The sequence below is a fragment of the Humulus lupulus genome, chromosome 2, assembly GCF_963169125.1.
Source record: "Humulus lupulus chromosome 2, drHumLupu1.1, whole genome shotgun sequence".
Taxonomy (NCBI): Eukaryota; Viridiplantae; Streptophyta; class Magnoliopsida; order Rosales; family Cannabaceae; genus Humulus; species Humulus lupulus.
The window spans coordinates 131,064,156-131,087,771 of record NC_084794.1 but is presented as its reverse complement, the minus strand read 5'-3'; the positions used below and the strand labels follow the sequence as shown (position 1 = coordinate 131,087,771).

The following is a 23,616-nucleotide window of genomic DNA, read 5'->3' as shown; positions in this document are numbered from 1 at the left end:
GTGATATTAGTGTGAGACCACATTATTATGTGGATGTATTTGGATTATATGGCTCGAGACGATCCTAGTGAGCGGTTTGGCGAAATAGTCACGGCGGGGATTTATACTTGGCTCGGGGGAGCCTGGGGTATTTTTGGGAATTTAGGAAATATATTGGAGATTATTAGACATTGGGTAAATAATGGGTGATTAATTGGATGATGGGATTTAAGTGGTAAATATTAGGAACACTCAAGCAATTAACCAAATGACTATTATACCCCTAGATTAAGTTAAAGGTTAGTTTTATTTTGGGAGGGCAAAATGGTCTTTCCTAAGTCTAAGGATATACTCAGTCTTGTGTTAGGACAAAACAGAGAAGAATTCAAAATGATCTAAGGAAGGAAAGAAGGAAAAAGGTCTCAACTCACTCTCTATGCTCACCCATCTCCCTCTCTCACTCTCCCTTGTGGATTTTGAAGCTGAGAATTTAGGAGGAGTCTAGGTTAGGCTTTGGGGCTTTGATCTTTGGAGTAACTGAAGGAGTTCAGCTGGAATTAAGCTCCTAAATTGAGTTTAAGGACTTAAGCTTGGGAATTGGAGGAATTAAAGCTTGGAAGGGCACTGAAGGCAACCTAGGGTCGGATTCATCCATCTGAGGTGTACGCTAGGGCTAGGAACGGGATCGTGCTCGAGGGTCATTCGTAGTAACTAAAGCACTCAGAATTTAAAGGTAAGAAAACTGCACCCTTATGTGATTGTGTGGGACTGAGATTCCCTGTACTTGAATGCATATATTGTGTGATTGTGATATGCTATGTGAGCATGAAATAAACGGCCTAAGAGTGTCGGGACTGATATTTGCGCACAGGAAGCGGCTCAGCCATTGGTAGCTGAGGACAGCTAAATATTCACTGAGCTCAGCTTAAGCGGGCCGGAGTCAGTGGGTTAAACACTGGGGTCAGCCTAAGTGAGCCAAAGACAGTGGGTTAAATAGAGGGTGCGGCCTAAGGGCGTCAACCTTGAGTATTGTATGATGAATATTGATATGTTATCATTGTTTTCTGTTGTTTATAGTTTGTTTAATAATTAGATGAATCGTGTATGAATAATTGATTTGATCTTTTTCATTAGATGACTATTTTGGCATGCTAAATACCTGGTTAACAGTTTTATGGACTATTTGATTGTCTGTATTGTTTATGATCTACATTATGGTTTTCTTGTTGGGCCTTGGCTCACGGGTGCTACGTGGTGCAGGTAAGGGAAAGGGCAAGGTGGACCAATCTTGAGTTGGAGAGCTCTGGGGCAGAATGTACATAGTCAGCTTCTCGTCTGCCACGGCCGAGGGATAGTGCAAGGACAGGCAAACCTGCAATGCGTATTTTTCCATTAGAGTGGCTTGTGGTTGTATATAACTTTGAAATTTTGTAAACTGTCCTTTAAAACCTGTGTTTGGGATCCCATGTACTAAACATTTATTTAAATGATAAATTTCTCGTTTATGACCAAATTCTTTTAACCCTAACCTAATTATGACTTTAGAATCACGTTTTCAACTATATGACTTGATTAGCAAGTCTTGCACATTTATAATCACATTGTGTAACGGCCTTGGTTATCCAGGGTGTTACAAGGTCCTAAAAGTGACCTTTGTAAAAATAATACTATGCATAATGATGAGAAGGATGCTTCTCACACAAAATAAGAAGCGCGTGCAAAAATATATAAAAGGATAGCAAGAATTTGAAAGGTCAACAAATCCTTACAAGTAGTTAAGGTGCACCGACAGACACGAATCACACGTAGTAAAGAGGTGAAGCCTACATGTATAAAAGGACATGATAATGTTCCATCACAAAATAAGCATAAGACATAGCAAGACTTGTTAAAGTTCCTCACGAGGAAAACAAGAGACCTGGAGAAACCTCTCAGGAAAAATAAGTCAAGTAGCATTACAACCAAATCGAAGTAGAAAGAAATAAGATGCCAAAACATGGGATCAAAAGACGAGGCAAGAAAAAACATCACAGTTTCTAGCTGCGAGCACTCCATTCGGCAACCTTAGCAACAGCATGGTCACCGAATGAGGAGAAATCGAAGCTAGGATTTTGTTACCATACACCATAAAGGGTGTGCTCCACAGACTTATACTCAACCTCTGCTAATTCTGCCTCAAGAGCAACGATCCTCTCCCGCAGTGCCTCCGCCTTGGCTTCTACTCTCTTCCTACTCTTAAATAAAGAGGAAGCCTTCACAACAGCCGCTTCTACATTGAGGTTGGCCTCAGCAAGCTGCTTCTTGAGCTTCTGGATCTTAACAGTCAGTCGGCATTTTTCTGCCTCGGTCGAGGATAAGTCTCTCGCTGAAGTTATTAAGCACTGAGCCACAAGAGAAGCCTGCAAAAGAAAAGGGGTATGCGTATAAGAGGTCAAGATACAGGAAAAATATGTATAAGGAACCATACACAATAAAGTATCGCAAGATACAAACTTACCAAGGTAGTGGAATGCATAAGAGTCTCCCCCAGGTCTGTTATGTTAAAACTCTCAAGGCCCCTCCACTCAGCCTCTGCAATATCCTCAGTCGCATGGGTAACCTTTGCAAGTATGGATCCGACACGTGATTCACCCATGGCACCTCACTTGAACCAAGGGCGTGTGGATGGACAGGGATAGATGACACACTAGCTGAACGAGGCAGAGGACCTCTAAAAGTGCCATAGCCAGGGAAATGGCTGGGAGCAACATTAAACTCATCATAAGAGGGCAAGACAAAGCGCCATGGATTGGAAAGTGGAGCTCACGAATGGGAGGCTGTATCTGGGTCCACAGAAGCAGGAGAAGCATGGGTTGGTCTCTTGGACTCAGGAGAGGGTTCATCTTGAACCCAATTTTCATCTATGTCAGAGGAATTTATGCCTGTCGGAAAGACCTTTTTCTTCCCCTCCGTAATATGCCACAAAAAATCAGGATCGAAAACGCTAGAAAGACCATAGGCATTGAGTTTGCCGTAGTAAAAAGGTATGCCGCCATCTTCTCCATAACGTCTACCTTAGCCAAGGTCTCCACGCAAAGAATCTGTTGAGCATATATTTTTGGAGGATTGGACATCCCCTGAACCACCAGCTCAATTGTTAGCCTAACAACAATGAGAAAACAAATAAATAAATAGAGGTACAACGCTTACTTGGAAAGGTGCGGAAACATTCACAAACCGAGGGGTAGCCCGTGACAAAGAAGAAATTCTCTTTCCATGAACCAGGATTGGAGACACCCCCCTCGATCAATGGAACTTGAGTATTGGCCTTCTGCAGAAAATAAAAGCCCTTCGACTTAGGAGTTGGCATGAGATTGTACATGAAGTTCACCTCCTTCGTCGTGGGAACATGATCCACGCATCTCATATAACCATATACAGAAAACTTAGAGTCAGCCAGCTATTTAGGGCCAGCTGAAGTGGAGCAAGTCCAAAGTACTTGAGTACTTCTTCAAAGAATGGATGAAGAGGAATCGTTCCTCTTGCCTTCAATATATGCTCACTGAATGCTATAGAACTAGGTGGTGGCTCATGATCCCAAAACTTAGAAGTGGGCACTAGAATTGGAACTCACCACTTATGTGGTATTTCTCCATTAGTTCCATTAACTTATTCTCTGACATGTGGGAGATGAGAGAAGTCACTGGTAGAGGACCGGAGTCTGGCTTCTCGGGCACCATGCTTCGACGACCTCTCTTGAACATATTTGCAAGACCAAAAGAAAAATGACATTTTACCTTCCATTTACAACCTCGCTACTTTCTGCACGCGAGAATTTTCCACCTAGGTGTTGGAGATGGAAGCGTCAGAAATGAACACACTATAGACAATGGCTGAGGGGATCCAGATGTGGCTTCAAAATCACAATAGGAAGCTTCCACATAAAGAGGAGAGCCAGAAGGTTGAGGTTCAGGCAAAAGGTTCTCTTCCATAAACGACGGATCCATTTGTAATTCAAGAAGGCTTACTCTAAGACTAGCAATGTAATCATCGAGGTCCCTAGAAAAGGCAACCCCTTCACTTTCAACAACCCAATTTTTTTGCCTAAGTTCGGTTAATCGCTCCAAATGATACATATGGGCCTTCTTTAAAATCTCGTGCACATGTGTGGGTTATCTATAGAAGGCTCTGAATCCGAAAAAAATAGCTCTGTGGGTTCAACACCAGGAGCTACGCTAGACGACTCGTCGAAAGCCATGGAACGTGTCTCGTGAAGAACGTGGGTGCAAAATGTGTGTACAGTATATGATGTGCTACAAGATACAAAAGAGCGGGTTTAACACCCCTAGACACTTATGCGTAAAATAAGGGCCAACTATAGGGTGCGGTAGTGAGTGTGTAAGGTGAACATGCTAATGGATACTTGCTTAAAGCTTCACATGAGGGGGGTACCGGGGCTAAAACAACACCACTTCCGAATGGTAAATTAAACCCTCCAAGCATAAGAATACTAAAATAAAGAATAAGGGAATACCTCGAGTTGATAAGGAACCACTGTTGGAAGTTCGTGATCACTAGGGAGGCTTACCACTGTCACTACCTAAGTACCTTGCACCAAAGCACCTACTCACCACTGTCGCTACCAAAGTACCTCCCACCAAAATAACACCACACGCATATACACATATATATATATATATATAAAAAACAAAAAAAGACAATTTTTAGTATCTCGCTGGATATGTGTGCATTTATATGTATGTATATTAAAAAAATGTACATACAGAATGAACTTGTGAAGAATAGAACATCCCACCTAATATGATTATAAATAACCAAGTTCCACTAAACTAAGGCAAATGGTAGTATAAAAAATCCTTTCAAGAAGAAGGCATATTTATAGAAAGCCCAAACTGATCCTAGCCTTTGGATTCAATATTCGATCCATGGTCAGAAATGAGGTCTTACACTCACCTTGGGAACCGCGAAGTTGAATGATAGGCTTACATTCATTCTTAAGAAGTCATGAAGATCACTACATACAAAGTTTGTTTCTTCACACTACCAAAGCAAAGAAACACACTAACACCACATGTGCATTAAAGATACCATACCGAAGTGTCTACCAGAGCGCCTAATGGCCCTCTCATAGACTAGGGGGCAAGTGTGGATGCCAAAAAATGTGACACACTCCCAAGGCAGTCCCGAGAGACCATGGGTCAAATGGTGAAACCTTCACTCCTCACAAACTTGGTTGCATCGTCGCAAGATCCCGGACATGCCCACACCGCACACTCAGCAAGACCCTCGCCTCGCGAGACCCTCATCTCGCACATGGGCACCATGCCGCCTCGCACCTCGCAAAGCCATAGCCCCTTCGGGCCCTTACTGTCATGCCTCGCGAGACCCTCGTCTCGCGCATGGGCACCATGCCGCCTCACGCCTTGCAAAGCCATAGCCTCCACGGGCCCTTCCCTTTGTGCCTCGCGAGACCCTCATCTTGTGCATGGGCACCATGCCGCACTGCACACTCAGCAAAACCCTTGCCTTGAGAGACCCTCATCTCGCACATGGGCACCAAGCCACCTCATGCCTCATGAAGCCATAGCCCCCGCAGTCCCTTCTTTTCGTGCCTCGCAAGACCCTCATCTCATGCATTGGCACCATGCTACCTCGCACCTTACACCTTGCGAAGCCAAAACCCTGTGGGCCCTTCATTTCATGCCTACAGGTCTCGCCTCTAGTGTGAGCACAAGGCACCATGCTTCATCACATAGGTCGCAGACCTCGTTGAAGAAGCCTTATCTCCCTCCCTGAGATAAGCGCCACCAACGGGGCACATCCTCCCCTGTGGGTCTCAAAAGATGTAGAGTCAATGACTTCTTGAACATGTGTTCGAGGAAGGTTAGAGAAGACCCCAAAATGATTTAGTATGAAGTCAAAAATGGTGGGAAGGATGAAGTGTGTCATCCATGATAACATATAAGGATTTCAATACTTGAAGCTTGTAGGAACAAGGTATCTTGGGAGGGTGAGAACCTATGTATGGCTGGAGAAGCTCGTACAGGTACGAAATACACCTACAAACCAAGAGGAGTTAGGGTACGGATACAATGTCCACACCAGACAAGTAGTTGCAATACAAGAATGGTACATAGTAAGGACTCCCCCAACATGCCTATGAGGTTCGTACCCGAAAAGTAGTGGAGGTACGACATGGTGCCAAGGCAGGAGTACTTTTGCAGACCCCTGATACGTATTGAAGCTGACCACCACTCCTCCAACACCCCTACCACCTACACCACAATCACCTGCAGCCTGGACATGCAGCTCTTTGTCCCTTCGGGACCACAATGTACTAAAGGCCATTAAAGCTCACCTATAAATAGGACCTTACTTCATCATTGAAGGGGGTTGGAAAATTCTTGTAACACCAGACTATTCTAAGAGCAATATACACGTTTTCTTCCATTATTCTTCTGAAATTTTTCTCTAAACTTCTACAAGTTTTTCTAAGTTCATAAGTTTCTTGTTAAGTCTTTGAATTTTTTGACCTTAATTTGTTGATGAGATCTTATCGTCAACAGTTTCAATTACACATTTTAAGTCAAAATGACTCGTTTAGCGAGTTAAGTACTATTTTAATTACACAGTGTAACGGTCCTGGATTAGTAGGACGTTACACAAGTGCAATTGGAAGTCTGATGTATGCTTCTTATTGTACTAGAGCTGACATTGCATTTGCGGTTAGTAAACTAAGTAGGCTTACTAGCAATGCAAGTATCTCCAAAGGTAGTAAAGATGTTGTGAGAATTTCACCTATGTGAACCTAGAGGTGGAGCCGCCTCTCAAGAAAATAAGAGTTTTCTCTCCATATGGTTCATGAATGGATCAAGCACAATGCCATTAAAAATGCTAAGCACAAAAGTGGAAAATACATGAGTAATTAGATAGAGGTGTGTGGGAAATTATCGGTTTTTATCACTAGGAATGTCGGGTTCAAACTTTTAAAAATACCTTAGCATTTCGGTAGAAGCTTTGTCGTGTTTTCACTAAGGTAAATTTCAAACCCAAAAGGTACTTTAATTTATGCACTAATATTGTTTGGCTAGAGAATTGATGATGTATTTAACCAAGTGGGGGAATGTTGTAATTGGTTAAATACATGGTGAAATTGGTTAGGCACGAAGAGGTGCAAAAACCATAATGATTTCACAAAAGTCATCATGTGAGAGTTAACTTTTAGTATAGATATTTATAAATCATCTTTTTGGGTCCAAAGTTTTTCTTTGGAGTAAATGAAAGTACCCAAAAAATTGTGGAGCATTTGGGGATGTTTTGAGACAAATTTTGGAGAATCAAAACAAAGGCATTGACGATGCGTCGCATCCACGGCCAAAACATGGTAGACTAGGCGACACGTTATTTGATGCTAGGCGACGCATCACTGGCAAGCGATGCATCACCTGGTGCCAGCTGACGCGTCGCCTGGGGCGTCCTTACGGGTCCTCACAGTGACATGTTTTTGGCTCCAAAATTCAAATTAAAATGCTCTAATTTCATTGATTGAGTCTAATGAGGTTCCTATACTATTTAAAAGGTCCATTTGAGTTAATTGTTGACTTGATCACTCACCTCTCTCTCTAAAAGAACTCTCTCTCTCTCTCTAGCTTTCGAGATTACTAGTTTTCTCCAAGATCTTCATCAAGAAATCTTGACTTGTATGAAGACCAAAGACTTGTGAATCCCAATCTTATTCTATTGTAGTAGCTTCAAGAAAATCCAAGGAGAAGGCTAGGAATATGAATTTTTGGACAACAAATCTACATTTGTGTCAAGCCTTGTTACTTTTGTGTTTCACATAAAATCATAAACTTGTGATTTTGTGTTTGAATGTTGTTCTTCAAGTAAGGTCCACTCTACACTTTGATTCTTTTGAGTTTATGTAATTTGTGATTATCTACCTATAGAGTTAGATTACTTGTTGTTTTATGCTTTTAGTGGTAATACAGCACGAGTGACGTGTTTTTGGCACTAAAATTTTTAAAAAAAATTGCTCTACTCTCATTGGTTAAGTCTAATGAGATTCCTATGCTATTTAAAGGGTTCATTTGAGTTAGTTGGTGACTTGATTACTCACCTCTCTCTCTCTCTCTAGCTTGAGAGATTACTAGTTTTCTCCAAGATATTCATCAAGAAAGCTTGACTTGTATGAAGGATCAAGGCTTGTGAATTCCAATCTCACTCCATTGTATTAGCTTCAAGAAATTCCAAGGAGAAGGCTAGGAATAGAGATTTTTGGACAACAAATCTGCATTTGTGTCAAGCTTCGTCACTTTTGTGTTTCACATAAAATCATAGCTTTGTGATAAAAAACAAGGTTGATTAAGCCTAGTCCCCAACACATAGCAGCTCAGATCGCCAACATAGAGGTGTTAAGAATGTCGGTGGACAATGGAAGCTTAGTCAATATTTTGTATAATTCATGCTTAGAAAAAACAAATCTTTCTATTCAGGACCTCACATTGTGCTCAACAATGATATATGGGTTCAATGGCGAAGTTTTAGCCCCCATCGAATCCATCAAACTCCCAATGACACTAGGCGATCCCCCTCGAAGGGCGACCTATATGGAAACGTTCGTAGTCGTCAATTGACCTTTGGCATATAATGTCGTATTAAGGCGACCTGTACTCATCGAACTACGAGCCATAACATCAATTTGGCACCTTACCGTCAAGTTCCCCACGAGTGAAGGTATTGGTTGTGTAAGAGGAAACAAGCGAGAGGTGTGAGAATGTTACAATGCTTCAATCAACAAAGCTAGGAAGGGAAATGTTGCTAACACAAATATGATTTTTGATGACCGAGGTGCCGAAGGCATCAAGGAGTTGTTCAATGAAGAGGTCGTCTTAATGATAGAGAAAATTCCAAACAGTGAGGTCGAGATAGGAAAGGCCACGATTAGCGACGGCAGGGGAGGCGAGGCCACCCTTGGCAAGGTCACCATTGGCATCACTGTGGATAGCAGTGCCCTCAGTGGCAACCCGAATCCTAATGCCTTATGAAGGGAGTCCCAAAGCAGGGAAGAGTTGGATCCCGCTTTGGTGATGAAGAAAGACTAGTCAAACCTATCGAGGAACTTGATGAAATAGAGTGGAAAGAAGCAAACCCTACTCTGAAGGTGAGGGTTAGCAAGAACCTGCATGGCGACATCAAGGCCGAACTTATCGATTTCTTGCGAAAGAACCAAGATGTTTTCACATGGTCCCATAGCGACATGGTAGGCATCAGCCCATTAGTCATAAGCCATGTCTTTAACAAAGACCCCAAGGCGCCCCTGATCGGGTAGAAGTGACTATCACTTGATGCCGAGAGATATAAGGCACTAAAAGCAGAAGTGAAGAAGTTGGAAGAGAAAGGTTTCATTCAAGAAGCCTTCTACCCTCTATGGGTCGCGAACCCGGTGCTTGTGCGCAGACCAAATGGAACTTGGCAAGTGTACATTGACTTTAGCAACCTTAACAAAGCCTGTGCCAAAGATTTCTTCCCATTTCCTCAGATTAACTAGCTCATCGATGCAACCTCGAGGCACGAGTTAATGTCGTTCATGGATGCCTACTCTCCATATAATCAAATAGTGATGCATCCCCCAAACCAAGAGCACACATCATTTATGACAAATATGGGTTTGTATTGCTACAAGGTCATATCCTTTGGCTTGAAGAACGCGGGAGCCACCTATCAGCGATTGTTCAATATGATGTTAAAGGACCAGATTAGAAAGCATACAGAGGTGTACGTCATTGATATGATAGCGAAGCCCAAAAAGGATGAGGGGCATGTCGCCGATCTAGGATAAGCTTTTTCCATTCTACACTGACACAATATGAAAGTTCTAAAGTCCCAAAAATATTAACACCAGTTTTGCATAAATTATAAGGTCTCAAAAATCCGTATAAAAAAATAAATGTAATGTGTGCACATACTAAAAATATTTACATTTTAACTTTAAGTTTCGTAGTGAAACAAAAGAGTTCTAAACACAATTTAAAAAGTGTTTCTAAAGTGCAAACATTCAAGAGGTCTAACCGCATGTACATCCTTGCAAGCAGACCCCAGTGCTCACTTTCCCAGCTTATCCTTGTCCTTACCTACAACATGAAAAATTAGGTAAGCAATAACGCTTAGTAAAGTCAATCTCACAACATAGAGCAGATCAAATACAATAGAGATCAATGACCAAGTCATTGTCCGGACAGCAGATATCTTACAACATTTATGGTTCCAAATAAATCCAAACCCTAAACAAACAATTAAATAACACCTAAGCGCCCTAGCAGTATAACAAATCCATAAGCGAAAACAGCGAAACATATAACCCTGCAGAAATCCAAACCAAAGCAGATACAAAAATAATAACAGTAATAATACTGACCTTAGATACCAACTCGGGAGTTGCCAAAGATATCCTTTAGTATATTCTTCAAACTACATTGGAGACCTAAGTCTCCACACTGGTGTCCAAACTGTAAATCCCTCTCGAGGGTAACCAATGGTTACCTAGGGCATTCATACTAACACTCGGGGTAGGTGAATTCACACTATCTCATCGAGACTCCTAGGTTTACCCAATATACTTATCTCCTATCTAAATGTCACAGTAGCTAACCGGACCAATAATAAATAGTGTCATAGAATTGAGTTGGATGAAATAACATATCACACTGGAGCATAAGCACCCCTGGGATCATTCAGACTCCTAAGTTTAACAGGTATGCTTATCTCCTGACCAATTCTCATGGTCGCAAACCGGACTAAAATAACATATCGCAATGGAGCATAAGCACCCCTAGGATCGTTCAGACTCCTAAGTTTAACTGGTATACTTATCTCATAAGCAAAGGTCACGGGCGCGACCCGGACCACAAATATCTCACGTGGAGCATAAGCATCCCTAGTCATTGTCTCTAAATGAGTCACTTCTCACTACTGTATAAGTCATACTTCTATCAAACAATACACTAGCTATTTTCATGTTGTAGACACGTAAATCACAGACTGACTTACCAGTTGTCATTTGCTGCGTGCAGGCAATCCTCCCGTAGACTGTCCCGTCTTGTTAGCCAATACTATAACTAGCATACAATATACTCAAATTAATTATGGCATTTATAGTATATTAATCTACCTTGGGAATTAAGGTCATAAGTCGAATACCCACTAAGGGTATTATCGTCCTCACACTTATTAACCCGTAAAATGGCACTCAAAGTTCTCAGGAAAATTCTCACAGCGTTTCTAGTTATTTAAAAGTTGGCTTTTATGAAAATTTCCCGCTCCTTTCCTCTATCGGACCTAGCCGAAAAAATATAATTTGGAAGCACTTTAGCTTTACCAATTTTACTCTTTCTATAAATTATCAAGGATCTATAATTTTCAGTAAAAATATTAAATTGCAAACTTTTGAAAACTAAGTTAATTTTATTTGATTAAGAAATAATTATAAAGATGGTGATAAAAATTTAGTTTGTTTTTAAGAAAAATTATGATAAATCTAATTTTTATTTTAAAAGGTATTTAATCTCATTATCTTAAAAATTAGGGTTTTGGACCATTTTTATTTTCTATAAACAAAAATTCATTAATTTATAAAATTATTAATTTCTAATATCTAAAATAACCCTAATAATTATTTAGTGTACTAAGCATAAGTCCATAATTATTAAGACTAAAGTAAATTGAATATCTATTATTTTTTTTAAATCCCATTTTTTTACTAAGCATAAAAGGTGTCTGTATTAGTTCTAAATTGCTAACTTTAGAAAATTATATTTTGAAAATATTAACTCTAAAAAATTCCCGAACTTTTTAGAATCAATCTTGGCTATACCAAGAAGTTTCATGCCAAATTTTATACAAAAATAATCATTTTTACTTAGTGAAAACTATTTTCAAAAATGCCCTTTTGAATCTGTCCAGGAATTTTTTTAACATTTTTCTAAATTTTGAGAAATCATAAAATCCTTTTGGTTTATTATTTAGGTCTGAAAATCCTGAGGTCCATATTAAGGTATGTGAACAATATCCATACGAAACATTAGGTCAAAAGGATAATTTTTGTTTAGTAAAAAATGTTCACAAATGTGGCTGTCCAGAGAGCCTATTTTGAAAAATCTTGAATTTTTACTAAACTTTGAAAAATTATACATCCTAGCCCTTTCAATATTTTTATTTAAAACTTTACTAGTTTTATTATCAATATCACAAAAGTTTTCACTCCAAAAATCAGCCAAAATACATTACTTTACCTATGGAACTCGCTATCCAAAGTCGATTGTTTGTTCAGTTTTTAAAAACCATTTGTTTAGATTGCACAACAATTTTGTAGAAATCATAACTTGGTCATTTCAAAATATTTTTGAGTGTTTCTACACACTATGAACATCTACTCTTCCTAAAATACATATTGTAATCAATAAAATCTAGAAACAAGTATGTATAGGATTTTCTTGACCTTTTGAAAGTCAAGACTTAATCATTTTTCACATACAATCACCAAACCTATGGAATGTTAGATTCCTCTTCTATCCATTCAACCAAACATGCATGCATGATCACCCAAAAAATATAAAATACTACAGTCCCAATAATGATTTTAAACACATAAAAAATACACATGCAAGGTAGTTACACAATATTTAGTCAAAAGAATAACACAAGTGTGAACATATACCTCTTGAAGACACTAGTTGATGGTTTTGGTTGGATCTAGCCTTTCTAACTCTTGCTCAAGCCTCCAACCTTCACACTTACACTTCCAAAAAGTCAATAATCATATTTAAACTAACTATCAAGTTAAAAACTAAAGAAACAAAACTAACAAAACCAAAGCTTTGAAAGTTACCTCTAGACATCTTTTGTTTCTTCCTCTAGCTTCTAAAAGAATAGCATAGGGAATAGGTGGTTGTTTAGAGTATAGTAAATATGAGAGATTTATGTGAATTTTTGTGGAAAAAACTCATAGAATAACCATAGGGAGTTCGACCAAGTAGAGAGAAGAAGGAGAAAATTCATGTTGAGCGAGAAATTTTTTAAGAAAATGAATCTTGATGCTCAAGTTTGGCACTTATATACTATGATTAAAAAAAATATTAAATTATCCTTTTACCCCTCCCCTTAGCTGCCCACTTAAATTCCCTAATCCCCTAATTAACCTCTTAATGAAACACTTACTTAGCTACTTAATCTTCTCTTAATTGTTTACCCCAAAAATAATTACCAAGTGGTAACTTTTTCTTATCTCACCAAATTGAATTCTTAACTTAGGGTAATATATTTAAATGTGTCTTGCAATTTAATTTAAGTGGTAGATCTCTTATGTTTATAACTCATGGAATTTAATTAACCAAAACTCCATTTTTGGCTAAATAAGCATTTTTTTTTAAAAAAATACATTTTTAAAGATTTTTCACACAAAAATCAAACTTTTTAGACCTTAAAATAAAATAATTCAATAATTTTATGTCCATTAATACTTTTCCATAATTATGCATCTCCTATATTGTTTTATCCGAGAATTTACTCGGTCAGGGTTTCCATTTCGGTCTGAGACCAAAATGCTCGGTTTGTCACAAAACCACACATTTCACACTTTGGCTAACACTAACAACATGAAATTTTCTTCTCAAGAGTATCTTATTAATCAAATAATATTCATACATATCTCACCATCTCGTTCTAGATACTAGTAGGTGCTCGAAATGCGAGGTGTTACAAAATTGAACCCGCAAAAATATTCATTCGAAGTCGCCTCACTACAAGAAAAAATAGTATTCATAACACTTAAAAACTGCTAACCGGGAGTATTGATAACGCTTCTGAAAATGCTAACATAGCCCATGTTATTAAAAGTCCTGTCTTTTCTATAACAGTATTTGAATGTTATGCTCGATGTTATCTTAAACTATTCAATAACACATTTTTAGTTGCTATAATATTCAAATAATAACATTTAGTTAGAGTATTTGATTATAAATTTGACATTTAATCTTATACTTTTTGCATAACACTTTTCAACTGTTACATTTGATTATTTTGATAACATTTTTAGTTTGTTATATTATATAAATCATAACGATTTGTTACGCTTATAGTAATAAAATTTTGTTACTTTAGTATGAATAATATATTTTAAATTTTATTTTGATAAGTATACTTATAAGGTTTTTTTTTAATTAAAAGATTTTCATTATTGTATTTTGATAAAAAAAATCAAAATTAATTATAAAATGTAATTCTTAATAGATTGATAAACTATAAGTATTACATTGAACAATAACTAATTCAAACAATGAATGTGTCTACTTCATGAGATCTTAATTCTAACTTAAGTTTGAAAGCATAACATAATAAAGTTTTATAATCTTGAATATTTTTTACTTCAAAAATGAAAAACAGAAACATTACAAGATACACAAAAGTAAACCATGCATGAAACTTGCTCCATTCTTCAATTCATCATCCTTTGTGCACTTGTCTTTGTTGTGAGCATAAATAGCTATCACTCCCCCAAGCTAAAGATCACTGAAATTTGAGGAACCTACTGAAAAGTTTGATCAGAAATGAAAAGGACACTATAAGCCCCTAATGGAAACTGAGAAAAATTCCCAAGCTAAAGATCAAACGAACAATAGAACTTGTAATAACACACTCACCCATACACAAAGTTAACAACGAAATGAAACACATGGAAGCAAGACAAGCACTCCATGGATCCAAAAGTAGGGAAATACTCCATTTAAGCAGTAGAAACCATACAATGTGAAAAATACTCCTTTACCTAGATATTTACAATCTTGAAACACAAACAAACTCACACTCCCCCAAACAACCTGTAATATAGTTGCCATAAAGTTTAAATAGCTATTAGTAATCTTCCCTGTCTCATAAATACTCAACACAGTCCAAAGGAACTAAATCGCATCAACTAAACCAAACATACCAAATTCTTAATTAGAAACTTAGATCAAATACGTTGATTTTGGCCAAATCTAGCAAACACTTTATAAATATATATATATATATATTGATATAGTAATGATAAATTGATTATGTGATACTAAATTGAAATCTCCATAAAAAAATACCTCACAGAGATGTTCTTGCATGGGTTCTTCCTTCCAGCAGAGGAGATACCGATGTGACTTGTGTGAGGAAGACTGAGCACCATGACTCGCACCGCTGTGACTCGTACCAACATGCTCCAACATGAGCACTGCAAGCCAGTATTCTTGAAATTACTGCATTCAAGAATGGATGTAAATGGCAAACTAATCATATCAAGTTTGAAGAGGTCCATGTCATATTCAGTGTCACCAAAGCCATGATCTTTAACATCACATTTCAACTACTCATTTCTCAAGAAAAAAAACAGCTAGTAGTTCTAACAGTCGTAATATAAATTCAGAAACTTGAGAAGTAAAACTCCTTATACAAATATTTCAATCAGATGTTTCCATAGAAATCCTGATGGACGCATATACAAGAGTAGCAAGATGGACGCCTCATTAAATTAAACAACATTGTTATAAAGAGGGGAAGAAAAGAAAAAGAGAATTGCATTCCAACAATAAAGAAAACAAATTTAACAAAACTACAATCCTTAATGCATATAGAAAATATACTTGATTTCTAGTCATTACAACCACTTCATAATCACATACATCATATACGATACAATTAGACTACATAGTCAAGAAAGTTTGAATTCAAGCCATTAAAAGTGCATTATATTCTTGATCAGATGATTTCATGGTAAAGAGAAGCTCTTGCTAAAGATTACATAACATAGCATAAACAATGGAGTAACAAAACATAGCATAAACAATGTCAACTGAAATCTCATCAGAATAATGCTTAAATCATATTAATATATCTAATTCAAAGTAAAAATTACAACCTAAATAAACAGCATTACATAACATATATGTATATATATATAATCCACATTGTATCAATATCTACAACCCATAACCTTTCCTGTAATACAGTTTGGATTTATGTCAATTATGAACTGAAAATGTTGATCAATTATGAAGATAATAACAGCTCTAAACATATCCATATCATACCAAGTTGCATTGTACATGTCATAGAACTTGTCAAAGGCTTTATCAAAACAATAGTGGCAAACCAATACCATTAAATCAACAACTGTATCAAGATTAATTTACTAATACCATTAATATAAATTTATGAGGATAGGTTTATGTAGGAAAGAAAGGAGAATGATAATTACACTCACATTCATCCCAAAGGCACTCTGATCAGATGAACCTCTTCTGTCCAAATCATCATTTTCTGTTTTATCTTTCATTTAAGAGTCGCTGAAATCATTGCACCCTCCAGAGCCTCGTGTCCCAGAAGATATGCCACGATGCAGAGGCAAAGGCCCGGACATTCTTTAACCCTGGACTCACTACACAGAAGAGACTACAGGAAACAAGAAACAACCAATCTAAAAGAAAAACCAACTCACAGCAAGCTAACAGAAAAACCAATACAGGGAAAACAGAGCAGAACACTAAACAATTACATAGTGAACTGAGCTAGTAAACGATTATCCTGGGCAGAAAGTTTCTTTTTGCTAATACTGATAAACCTATGATGCAATAAAAGTTTAACTTCAGCAGCTAAACTAGAAGCAGACCGAGAGCAATGATAAAAAACACAGCCATTTCAATTCCTCCAAATGCAGTACACTACAGCAGCTAACAACATAATATATATATATATATATGTGACAGTAATCCATTGTTTCTGCTAGAAATCCAATCTCTCCATTTGTTCTTTGCCTGTTCATTGATTTTACTAAATCACATACTCGCATAAACGGATTGCCTTATATATGAAAATTAAAGTACTTTTCCACAGAATGGATAAGGGAAGCTTTGGGACAACCTTACAGTGAGGACACAGAAAGGTGAAGACAGCCATCCTGTTGAGATTAGGTTACTCTAATTTTTGAAGAGCATAAAAAGCATAAAAAATGTAGAGCATAAAAACATAAAACAAAACTAGTTGTAGAGCATAAAAAATACCACTAACAGGAGCCTGAAACAGAGATCAAAATGTAGTTGCAGGCAAGCTGTAAACAAAAGAAAACCCTACAAACAAACAAAATTAACAGAAAACAGATGGAAATACTGAATACACCATAACAGAAGGAAATACTCATCATTTAAATGTCGCAATCTAAAAAATAAATATGATAGGTCTCACTAGTATACATCACCAATGCACGTACCAAGTTCTGCAAGGTTCACATCAGGAGCAAGAAAGGAATTTTCCTTCATTTTATTTGTATGAATTTGAAGAATCTGTAGACGACCATTCTCATCAGGCAGGCTTATCTCAACTTGAACCTCCAACCGTCCTGGTCTGCATAATATGGAAAAGAAAAATTAAAAGTTGTTTGCCAAAAAGTTTTTCTTGTGTTTGTCACCAGCAGTTCATTCTCATTCTTCATTTTACAAAAATCTAAAGAAATAATCTTAATTCAGCAGTTCATCTGCCATGCATATTTTGTAAAAAGTTATGAGAAAAATCAGGATGTTCGTGCATGGCAAGTCAGTCAATTATACAAAAAGTGCTATTGTTAAATATATATAATATATGTGTGTGGTGTGTGGTGTGTGGGTAAAAAGAAAACACTTTGAGACAATCCAGATACAGATAGGCAATAAGGCTAGATGTCAAAGGAGAAAAGAAAGCACCTCAATAGGGCTTCATCAAGTAAATCCTTTCTGTTGGTCATTCCAATGAGCAAGACATTATTCAAAGCCTCTACACCATCTATCTGCAAAGTAACTAATCTGTCAGCCATAGATTACATTGATAAAATTCCCACAGTTAGAAAAGTTGAGTCTTTCCCTCGTAATAGATATTATTATAAGACAAAAATTTATAAAATATCCCAGACTCAAAAGTTGAAACCATTCACGTACCTTTGTAAGCAGTTGATTCACAATACTGCCATGAACTCCAGTACCATCCCTGGTTGATCCTCTCGACTGCATTCACAAATTAAAAGCAAATCAGTGCTAATAATTAAGTTAAATCAATAAGGATTGCGAAAAGATAATAATGATGTCAAAAGAAACTCATGAAACAATAAAAGAAAACCCATAAATCAGAGAAATTGCAAGTAGCAAATGAAATTTATCAAGCTGACAATGGCAACCATAAAATGAAGAAGAAAACTAATGTGAAAGACCAGTTGACTCTGTTAATAACCCAAATCAGTATTATAAATGTCAGCAGCTAATACCAATTCCATTACAAAAACACAGAGAATCTGATATAGACTCATAATGGTTAGTACCTTGCAAATAGCATCAATTTCATCAAAGATTATGACATGCAAATCACTTTCATCACCTAAACAGTAAAGGACATTACGGCATTAGTAAATACAAACAGGTTAATTATCATATTTTGGGTATAAATTTCTCTTACCGCGAGTCCTCTGATCATTTTCAGCATCAGCAAACAGATCTCTAACATTCTTTTCTGTTTCACCAACAAACTTGCTCAAGACTTCAGGTCCATTAACAATCTGGTCCATATCACCAAGAATGAAAACATGAACATTTAGTAAATCACTAAACTGTAACTAAAACCTAATAGAATGCTAATAACACAATAGTAGCAACTAATTCGTACGTCAGACAAAAACCAGGAATTCCCAAATCAAAACAAGCTATAGCAACTGAAAAGAGATTACTTAGTGTCAAAACATAGGAGATCAAGATAATATAACGAAGCAATTGCCCGTAAAAGTAGAAAAACACAGAGATTCAAATAGAGCACATATAATGTAATATCAACAGGATGGATATCACACCAAGTAGTTTCTTATATTTGCTCATGACTGAAGTACCTTAGCAATCATGAAATGATAATTTAACATTATGACTTCAAAATACCAATTTAGCAATTTCATTAAGAGTCTCCTATAATCTAATCTTCTCTATAACTAAAATGAAAGACAAAACATATACTATGAAGAAAACCTATAAGATTATTAAACACACAGTAATTAAAATACCCCATTCTAAGGCTTTGACTACCATGAACCAACCAACAACAACAAAAATAAGTCGAGAGGAAACATACCAGATCTCGCCTCCGTCGTGTGCTGAGGAGAAGAAGACCCACGCATCGTCGAACCCATGACCTCGCCTTTGCCTCTGCCTCCGCCAGGCGCCGTCACCTATTCTTCCAAGAAAAAGAAGAATAACGGATAGGAGTGAGAGGAGGAGAGGGCAGCGGCTTAGGGCTCTCTCTCATTTACTGAAGAGTAGGAACCATTACCAGAGTGAGGTCAGGACAAGAAAGAGTACCTTTGATGTTTGCTAAGTCGAGCCGATGGGGTGGAGAGCGACTTCGTGATGTTGGAGTAGACCGATCTAACCACCGGTGGAGGAGAACGATGCCGTGTGGTTTGAGCACTCTCTCGTGGAGGCTAGAGAGAATCGATGAAATGAATGGTGAGAATGAAGGGATTTAGGCGTTTAGAGAGAACCCATATTCAGAATGAGTGTTGTGTAAAATAATAAAAAAAATGAAAAGTAAAGGCACCATTACTAATTCACTTGGCGCTAAATATTTCTACCTGAATATTTTAGAGCTAAATCATTAATAACACTTTAAAAAAGGTGCTATATTTTAACGTAATATTTACTCAAAATTCTTGTAGTGCCTCTGGAAAGTTCCTATGATACATCTTCAATTCTAAAGAGATTGAAGAAAATTGAGGCAAGATCAGGGCTTTCGTTGATATGGAATCCCCAAAGAGTACAACAGACGTACAAAGCCTAAACGAAACAGTCGTTGCTCTCAGTCACTGCATCTCGGAGTCCACGGATAAGCGCATCCCATTCTTCAACCTTCTCAAGGGAAGTAAGAAGTTCGAGTGGACAGACAGCGAGGCCACAGATGGTGAGGCCACAATTGGTGAGGCCTCGGGTGGCGAGTCCATGGACGGCAAGACCAAAAAAGGCGAGGCCATGAAATGCAAGCCCATGAGAGGTGAGACCACGGATGGTGAGGCAACAGACGGCGACGCCACAGATAGCGAGACCACGATTGGTGAGACCATGGGTGGCGAGGCCATAATTAATGAGAATCAAAAGAGACATTCTCAAGACCGTCGTGATTTCTCCATTTCCCTATGATAGCTAATATTGAATGGCGAAACCAGTTAGGTCAGGCCAACCGAACATGAGAAAGTAACATTTATTACAAAGGACCCAAGGGCTGCGACGGGGTCTCAAATCTAATCACAGAAACATCAGAGCCATTACAGGCGATTGGGAAAACACAGCAATTTGCCCTCAATTCATGAGAGCCATCGCAGGCACCAGAGGGGCCCTTCGCGGATCCCCTTGCCAATATGAGGGATGGTCATATTACAAGTGACCAGGTGCCTTCTCTTCCCTAGTCACTTGAGGGGGCATAAGAGATATCATGCGAATGGAACAAAGCAGAAAAAATGTAAAGTTCATGTAAGTATGGAACCAAGCAGCCAAAATACAAAGTTCATGTAAAGTGCATATGGAGCAAAGCATGCAAGTAGACAACAGCGAAAGGGCAAAATTCAGAAACTTTTGCAAACATCAGACATGGCTATGTAAAGTAAGCAAGGTCATCGTCGATATACATAAAGAAAAGGCCCAGATAAGGCCAATGTTCATACAAAAAGAATGATAATTCAATGTACAAAATCAAAAAGATGAAGTAAGGAGAACGCTCAAAGCCTATGTCGTGGTGACGGGATGGTTGTCGTCGTCGTCGTCTTCGTCGCCGGCAAGGTGGCCACCTCACCAATGGCGCTCTCGCTAGAGGCCACCTCACCAATAGCATCCTCACCAAGGGCGACCTCGCTAGTATGGCCCTCATCATAGATGACTCCATCAACACTACCTTGGCTCACATCATCCTCGCATACGGCTCCCTCGTCAATGGTCTCGACGGCAGTGTTCTTCGAACCCTCGCCCCAGTCATCCTCAACCTCGCCAATCTCTTCAGTAAGGCGGCCATTGCACTAACCTATGATCTTTGTAGCAATCAGTTCACCCAAGAAGCTGAGGTCAAGGTTGCGATTGAACCTTCAAAAAGTAAGGTCGACAAAGGTGGAAACACTAAGAAGCCAAAGCAATAGAAAATGGTAACCTTGTTCCGTATTGTAAAGACAAGATCTCCAATGGAAAGCAAGTTCAAAAAAATATAACGAAATTGTCTAAGACACCAATTACTCAATCGAAGCAACAATGTCGCCGATATTAAATGAATTAAAGGCATGCTCTAAGAAGTAGGAAAGAGCGTCTAAGGTCATCTAAAGAAGCAACGTTGACAATACAACATCAACTAGCAGTGTCTCTTAAAAGGAAGAAATTCTTGTCAAAGTTTGTCAAGCAAGCAATGGATGGCGAGAGTTTGCCAAAATAAAACTAAAGGCAAAGTTGCTAAACACAATCAACATCAGGGAGGTGCCAATTATTAACTAATGGGTAATGTTTCCACCCAAAAATAAAGAAGTGAGTCCAGTCCCACACACCGAGTGACGAAGACTCCATTCTCACACACCAAATGGTGAGAACTCCACCCACACAAGCCAATGGTGAGGACGATGGGAGATCACCGATTAACACAAATAATAGGTGACTCATGCACATAAACATGTCAAAAAGGAGACTAGTATCAAGAATCCAAATGCAATAAGAAGTGACAACCCTGCTCTCTATTTGAAAAAGTGTACTCGCCAACGGAAAGCATGTTAATAGAAAAACACAAAAGGGAGTTATGCCTTGCCTATCGCACACCCAATTGGCGAGGAAACCTATTCTGTAATGCCCTGGATAACCAAGACCATTACATTGTGTGTTTAAAATAGTGCAAGCCTTGCTATGTAAGTCATTTGAATAAAGATGTGATCCCAAAGTCATAATCAAGTTAGGGTTAAAAGATTTTGGTCATAAACAGACAATTTTCATTAAAATAAATGTTTAGCACACGGGATCCCAAAAACAGGGTTTGAAGGATAAATTTACAAACTTCCAAAAATAGTTATATACAATCAAAGGCCACTCTAATGGTAAAATACACATTTTAGGATTCTGTTCCTGTACAATCCCTCGGTCGTGGCGGACGAGCAGCTGACAATGTACACCTCGCCCCCAGAGCTCTCCAACTCATGGTTGGTCCATCTTACCCTTGCCTTTACCTGCACCATGTAGCACCCGTGAGCCAAGGCCCAGCAAGAAAACCATAACAGCATAGCAGACACATAATCAATGATGACAATGAATGAATCACAAGTCAATCATCCAGATATTCAACTAGCCATAAGCATCAGATTAACAACAGAAAACATATTTATATTCAACAATTTATCACAATCATCATACAATATTCAAGATCGACGCCATTAGGTCGCACCCTCGGTTTAACCCACTGACTCCGACTCGCTTAGGTCGAGTCTAGTGTTTATCTAGCTGACCCCAGCTCTCAGTGACCAAGCTGCATCCTGTGCGCAAATTATCAGCCTCGACTCTCTTAGGCCGTTTATTTCATGCTCACACTGCATATCACAATCATAAAACATTTGTACTCAAATATTGGGAATCTCAGGCCCAACACAGCCACACAAGGGTGTAGTTTTCTTACCTTTAATTCCGACCGGAGAAAATGTAATGGTCTTGAGCATGATCCTTAGTCTCGAGCCTTGGTGATAATTCTAGTCACAATCTCCAATAGGTAATTTTTAACTTCCAATCCAAATAAATACTTAGGAGACAAAAACTAGCCTCTGAGTCAATTTATACTAAACCAGGTAGTAGAAATTGTCCCAAGCGCCTAGGTTCGAACCCCCGAGCCTTACCAATTCTAGAAACCACTCTAAGGCCAACATACCTAGGCAGGTCACGACTTGGCTTTGGGTCGCGACTTGCCCTCAAGTTAGAGAGCTAGGACCCAAGCCAAAGAGGAGGTGGGCCGCGACTTGGCTTAGTGGGTCATGGCGCGCCCCCAAGTGAGAGAGCATCCCATGCTAAAATGGCCACACGCGCCGCGGTGCCCCAGGGCTGGGTCGCGGCACGCCCCCTTTGAGCTCAGAAAATATGGGTTTTTCACATGGTTCTCCCAGCCAAGAATCTCAAGACCTTAACCCATAATTTTACCTAAACAAACCTCCTCAATTCAACATCAAGTTAGCTACGAATTCAAGACCTTAATTCACATGTTTAAACATAAAACTACCGCAATACAAACTGAAGTTTCTATCCCAAATCAATGACAATTCCTCATTCAATTGCTCAACTTAAATCCCATTCTAATAAACTAAACTCTCCAGAAAACCCAGGTTATGAACTTACCTTAATTAGTTGTTGAATCTCCACAAGCTTTCAATCTTCTGATCTTGAGCTTAAATCCCCAAGCTCCTAAGCTTAATCTCTTACTTCCAAGCCTCAGCTCAGCCTTTCCCTTAAATTCTCCTTCAATTAACACCAGCTCAAGGCCTAAGTTATGCCCTTTTTCTTTCCTTAATCCACAAAGCTCAATGAGAGAGAGTGAGAGAAAAATCGTGAAAGAGAG

At 38.4% G+C, this 23,616-nt stretch overlaps 1 protein-coding gene and 1 long non-coding RNA gene across 2 annotated transcripts; both read right to left on the bottom strand.

The window, feature by feature from the left end:
* Positions 1 to 14,303: 14,303 nt before the first annotated feature.
* On the bottom strand, positions 14,304 to 15,244 carry LOC133816302 (uncharacterized). Its single transcript, XR_009885144.1, has 2 exons — positions 15,108 to 15,244; positions 14,304 to 14,560 (listed from the first exon to the last, which is right to left on the bottom strand). It is a non-coding gene; the product is annotated as an uncharacterized LOC133816302 (long non-coding RNA).
* Positions 15,245 to 17,226: 1,982 nt separating this feature from the next.
* On the bottom strand, positions 17,227 to 19,195 carry LOC133814726 (vesicle-fusing ATPase-like). The gene is made up of 7 exons (XM_062247650.1): positions 19,138 to 19,195; positions 18,663 to 18,730; positions 18,478 to 18,577; positions 18,344 to 18,399; positions 17,967 to 18,032; positions 17,736 to 17,818; positions 17,227 to 17,400 (listed from the first exon to the last, which is right to left on the bottom strand). The coding sequence occupies exons 1-7, from the start codon at positions 19,193 to 19,195 to the stop codon at positions 17,241 to 17,243; spliced, it is 591 nt and encodes a 196-aa protein (XP_062103634.1). The 3' UTR covers positions 17,227 to 17,240.
* Positions 19,196 to 23,616: the final 4,421 nt, after the last annotated feature.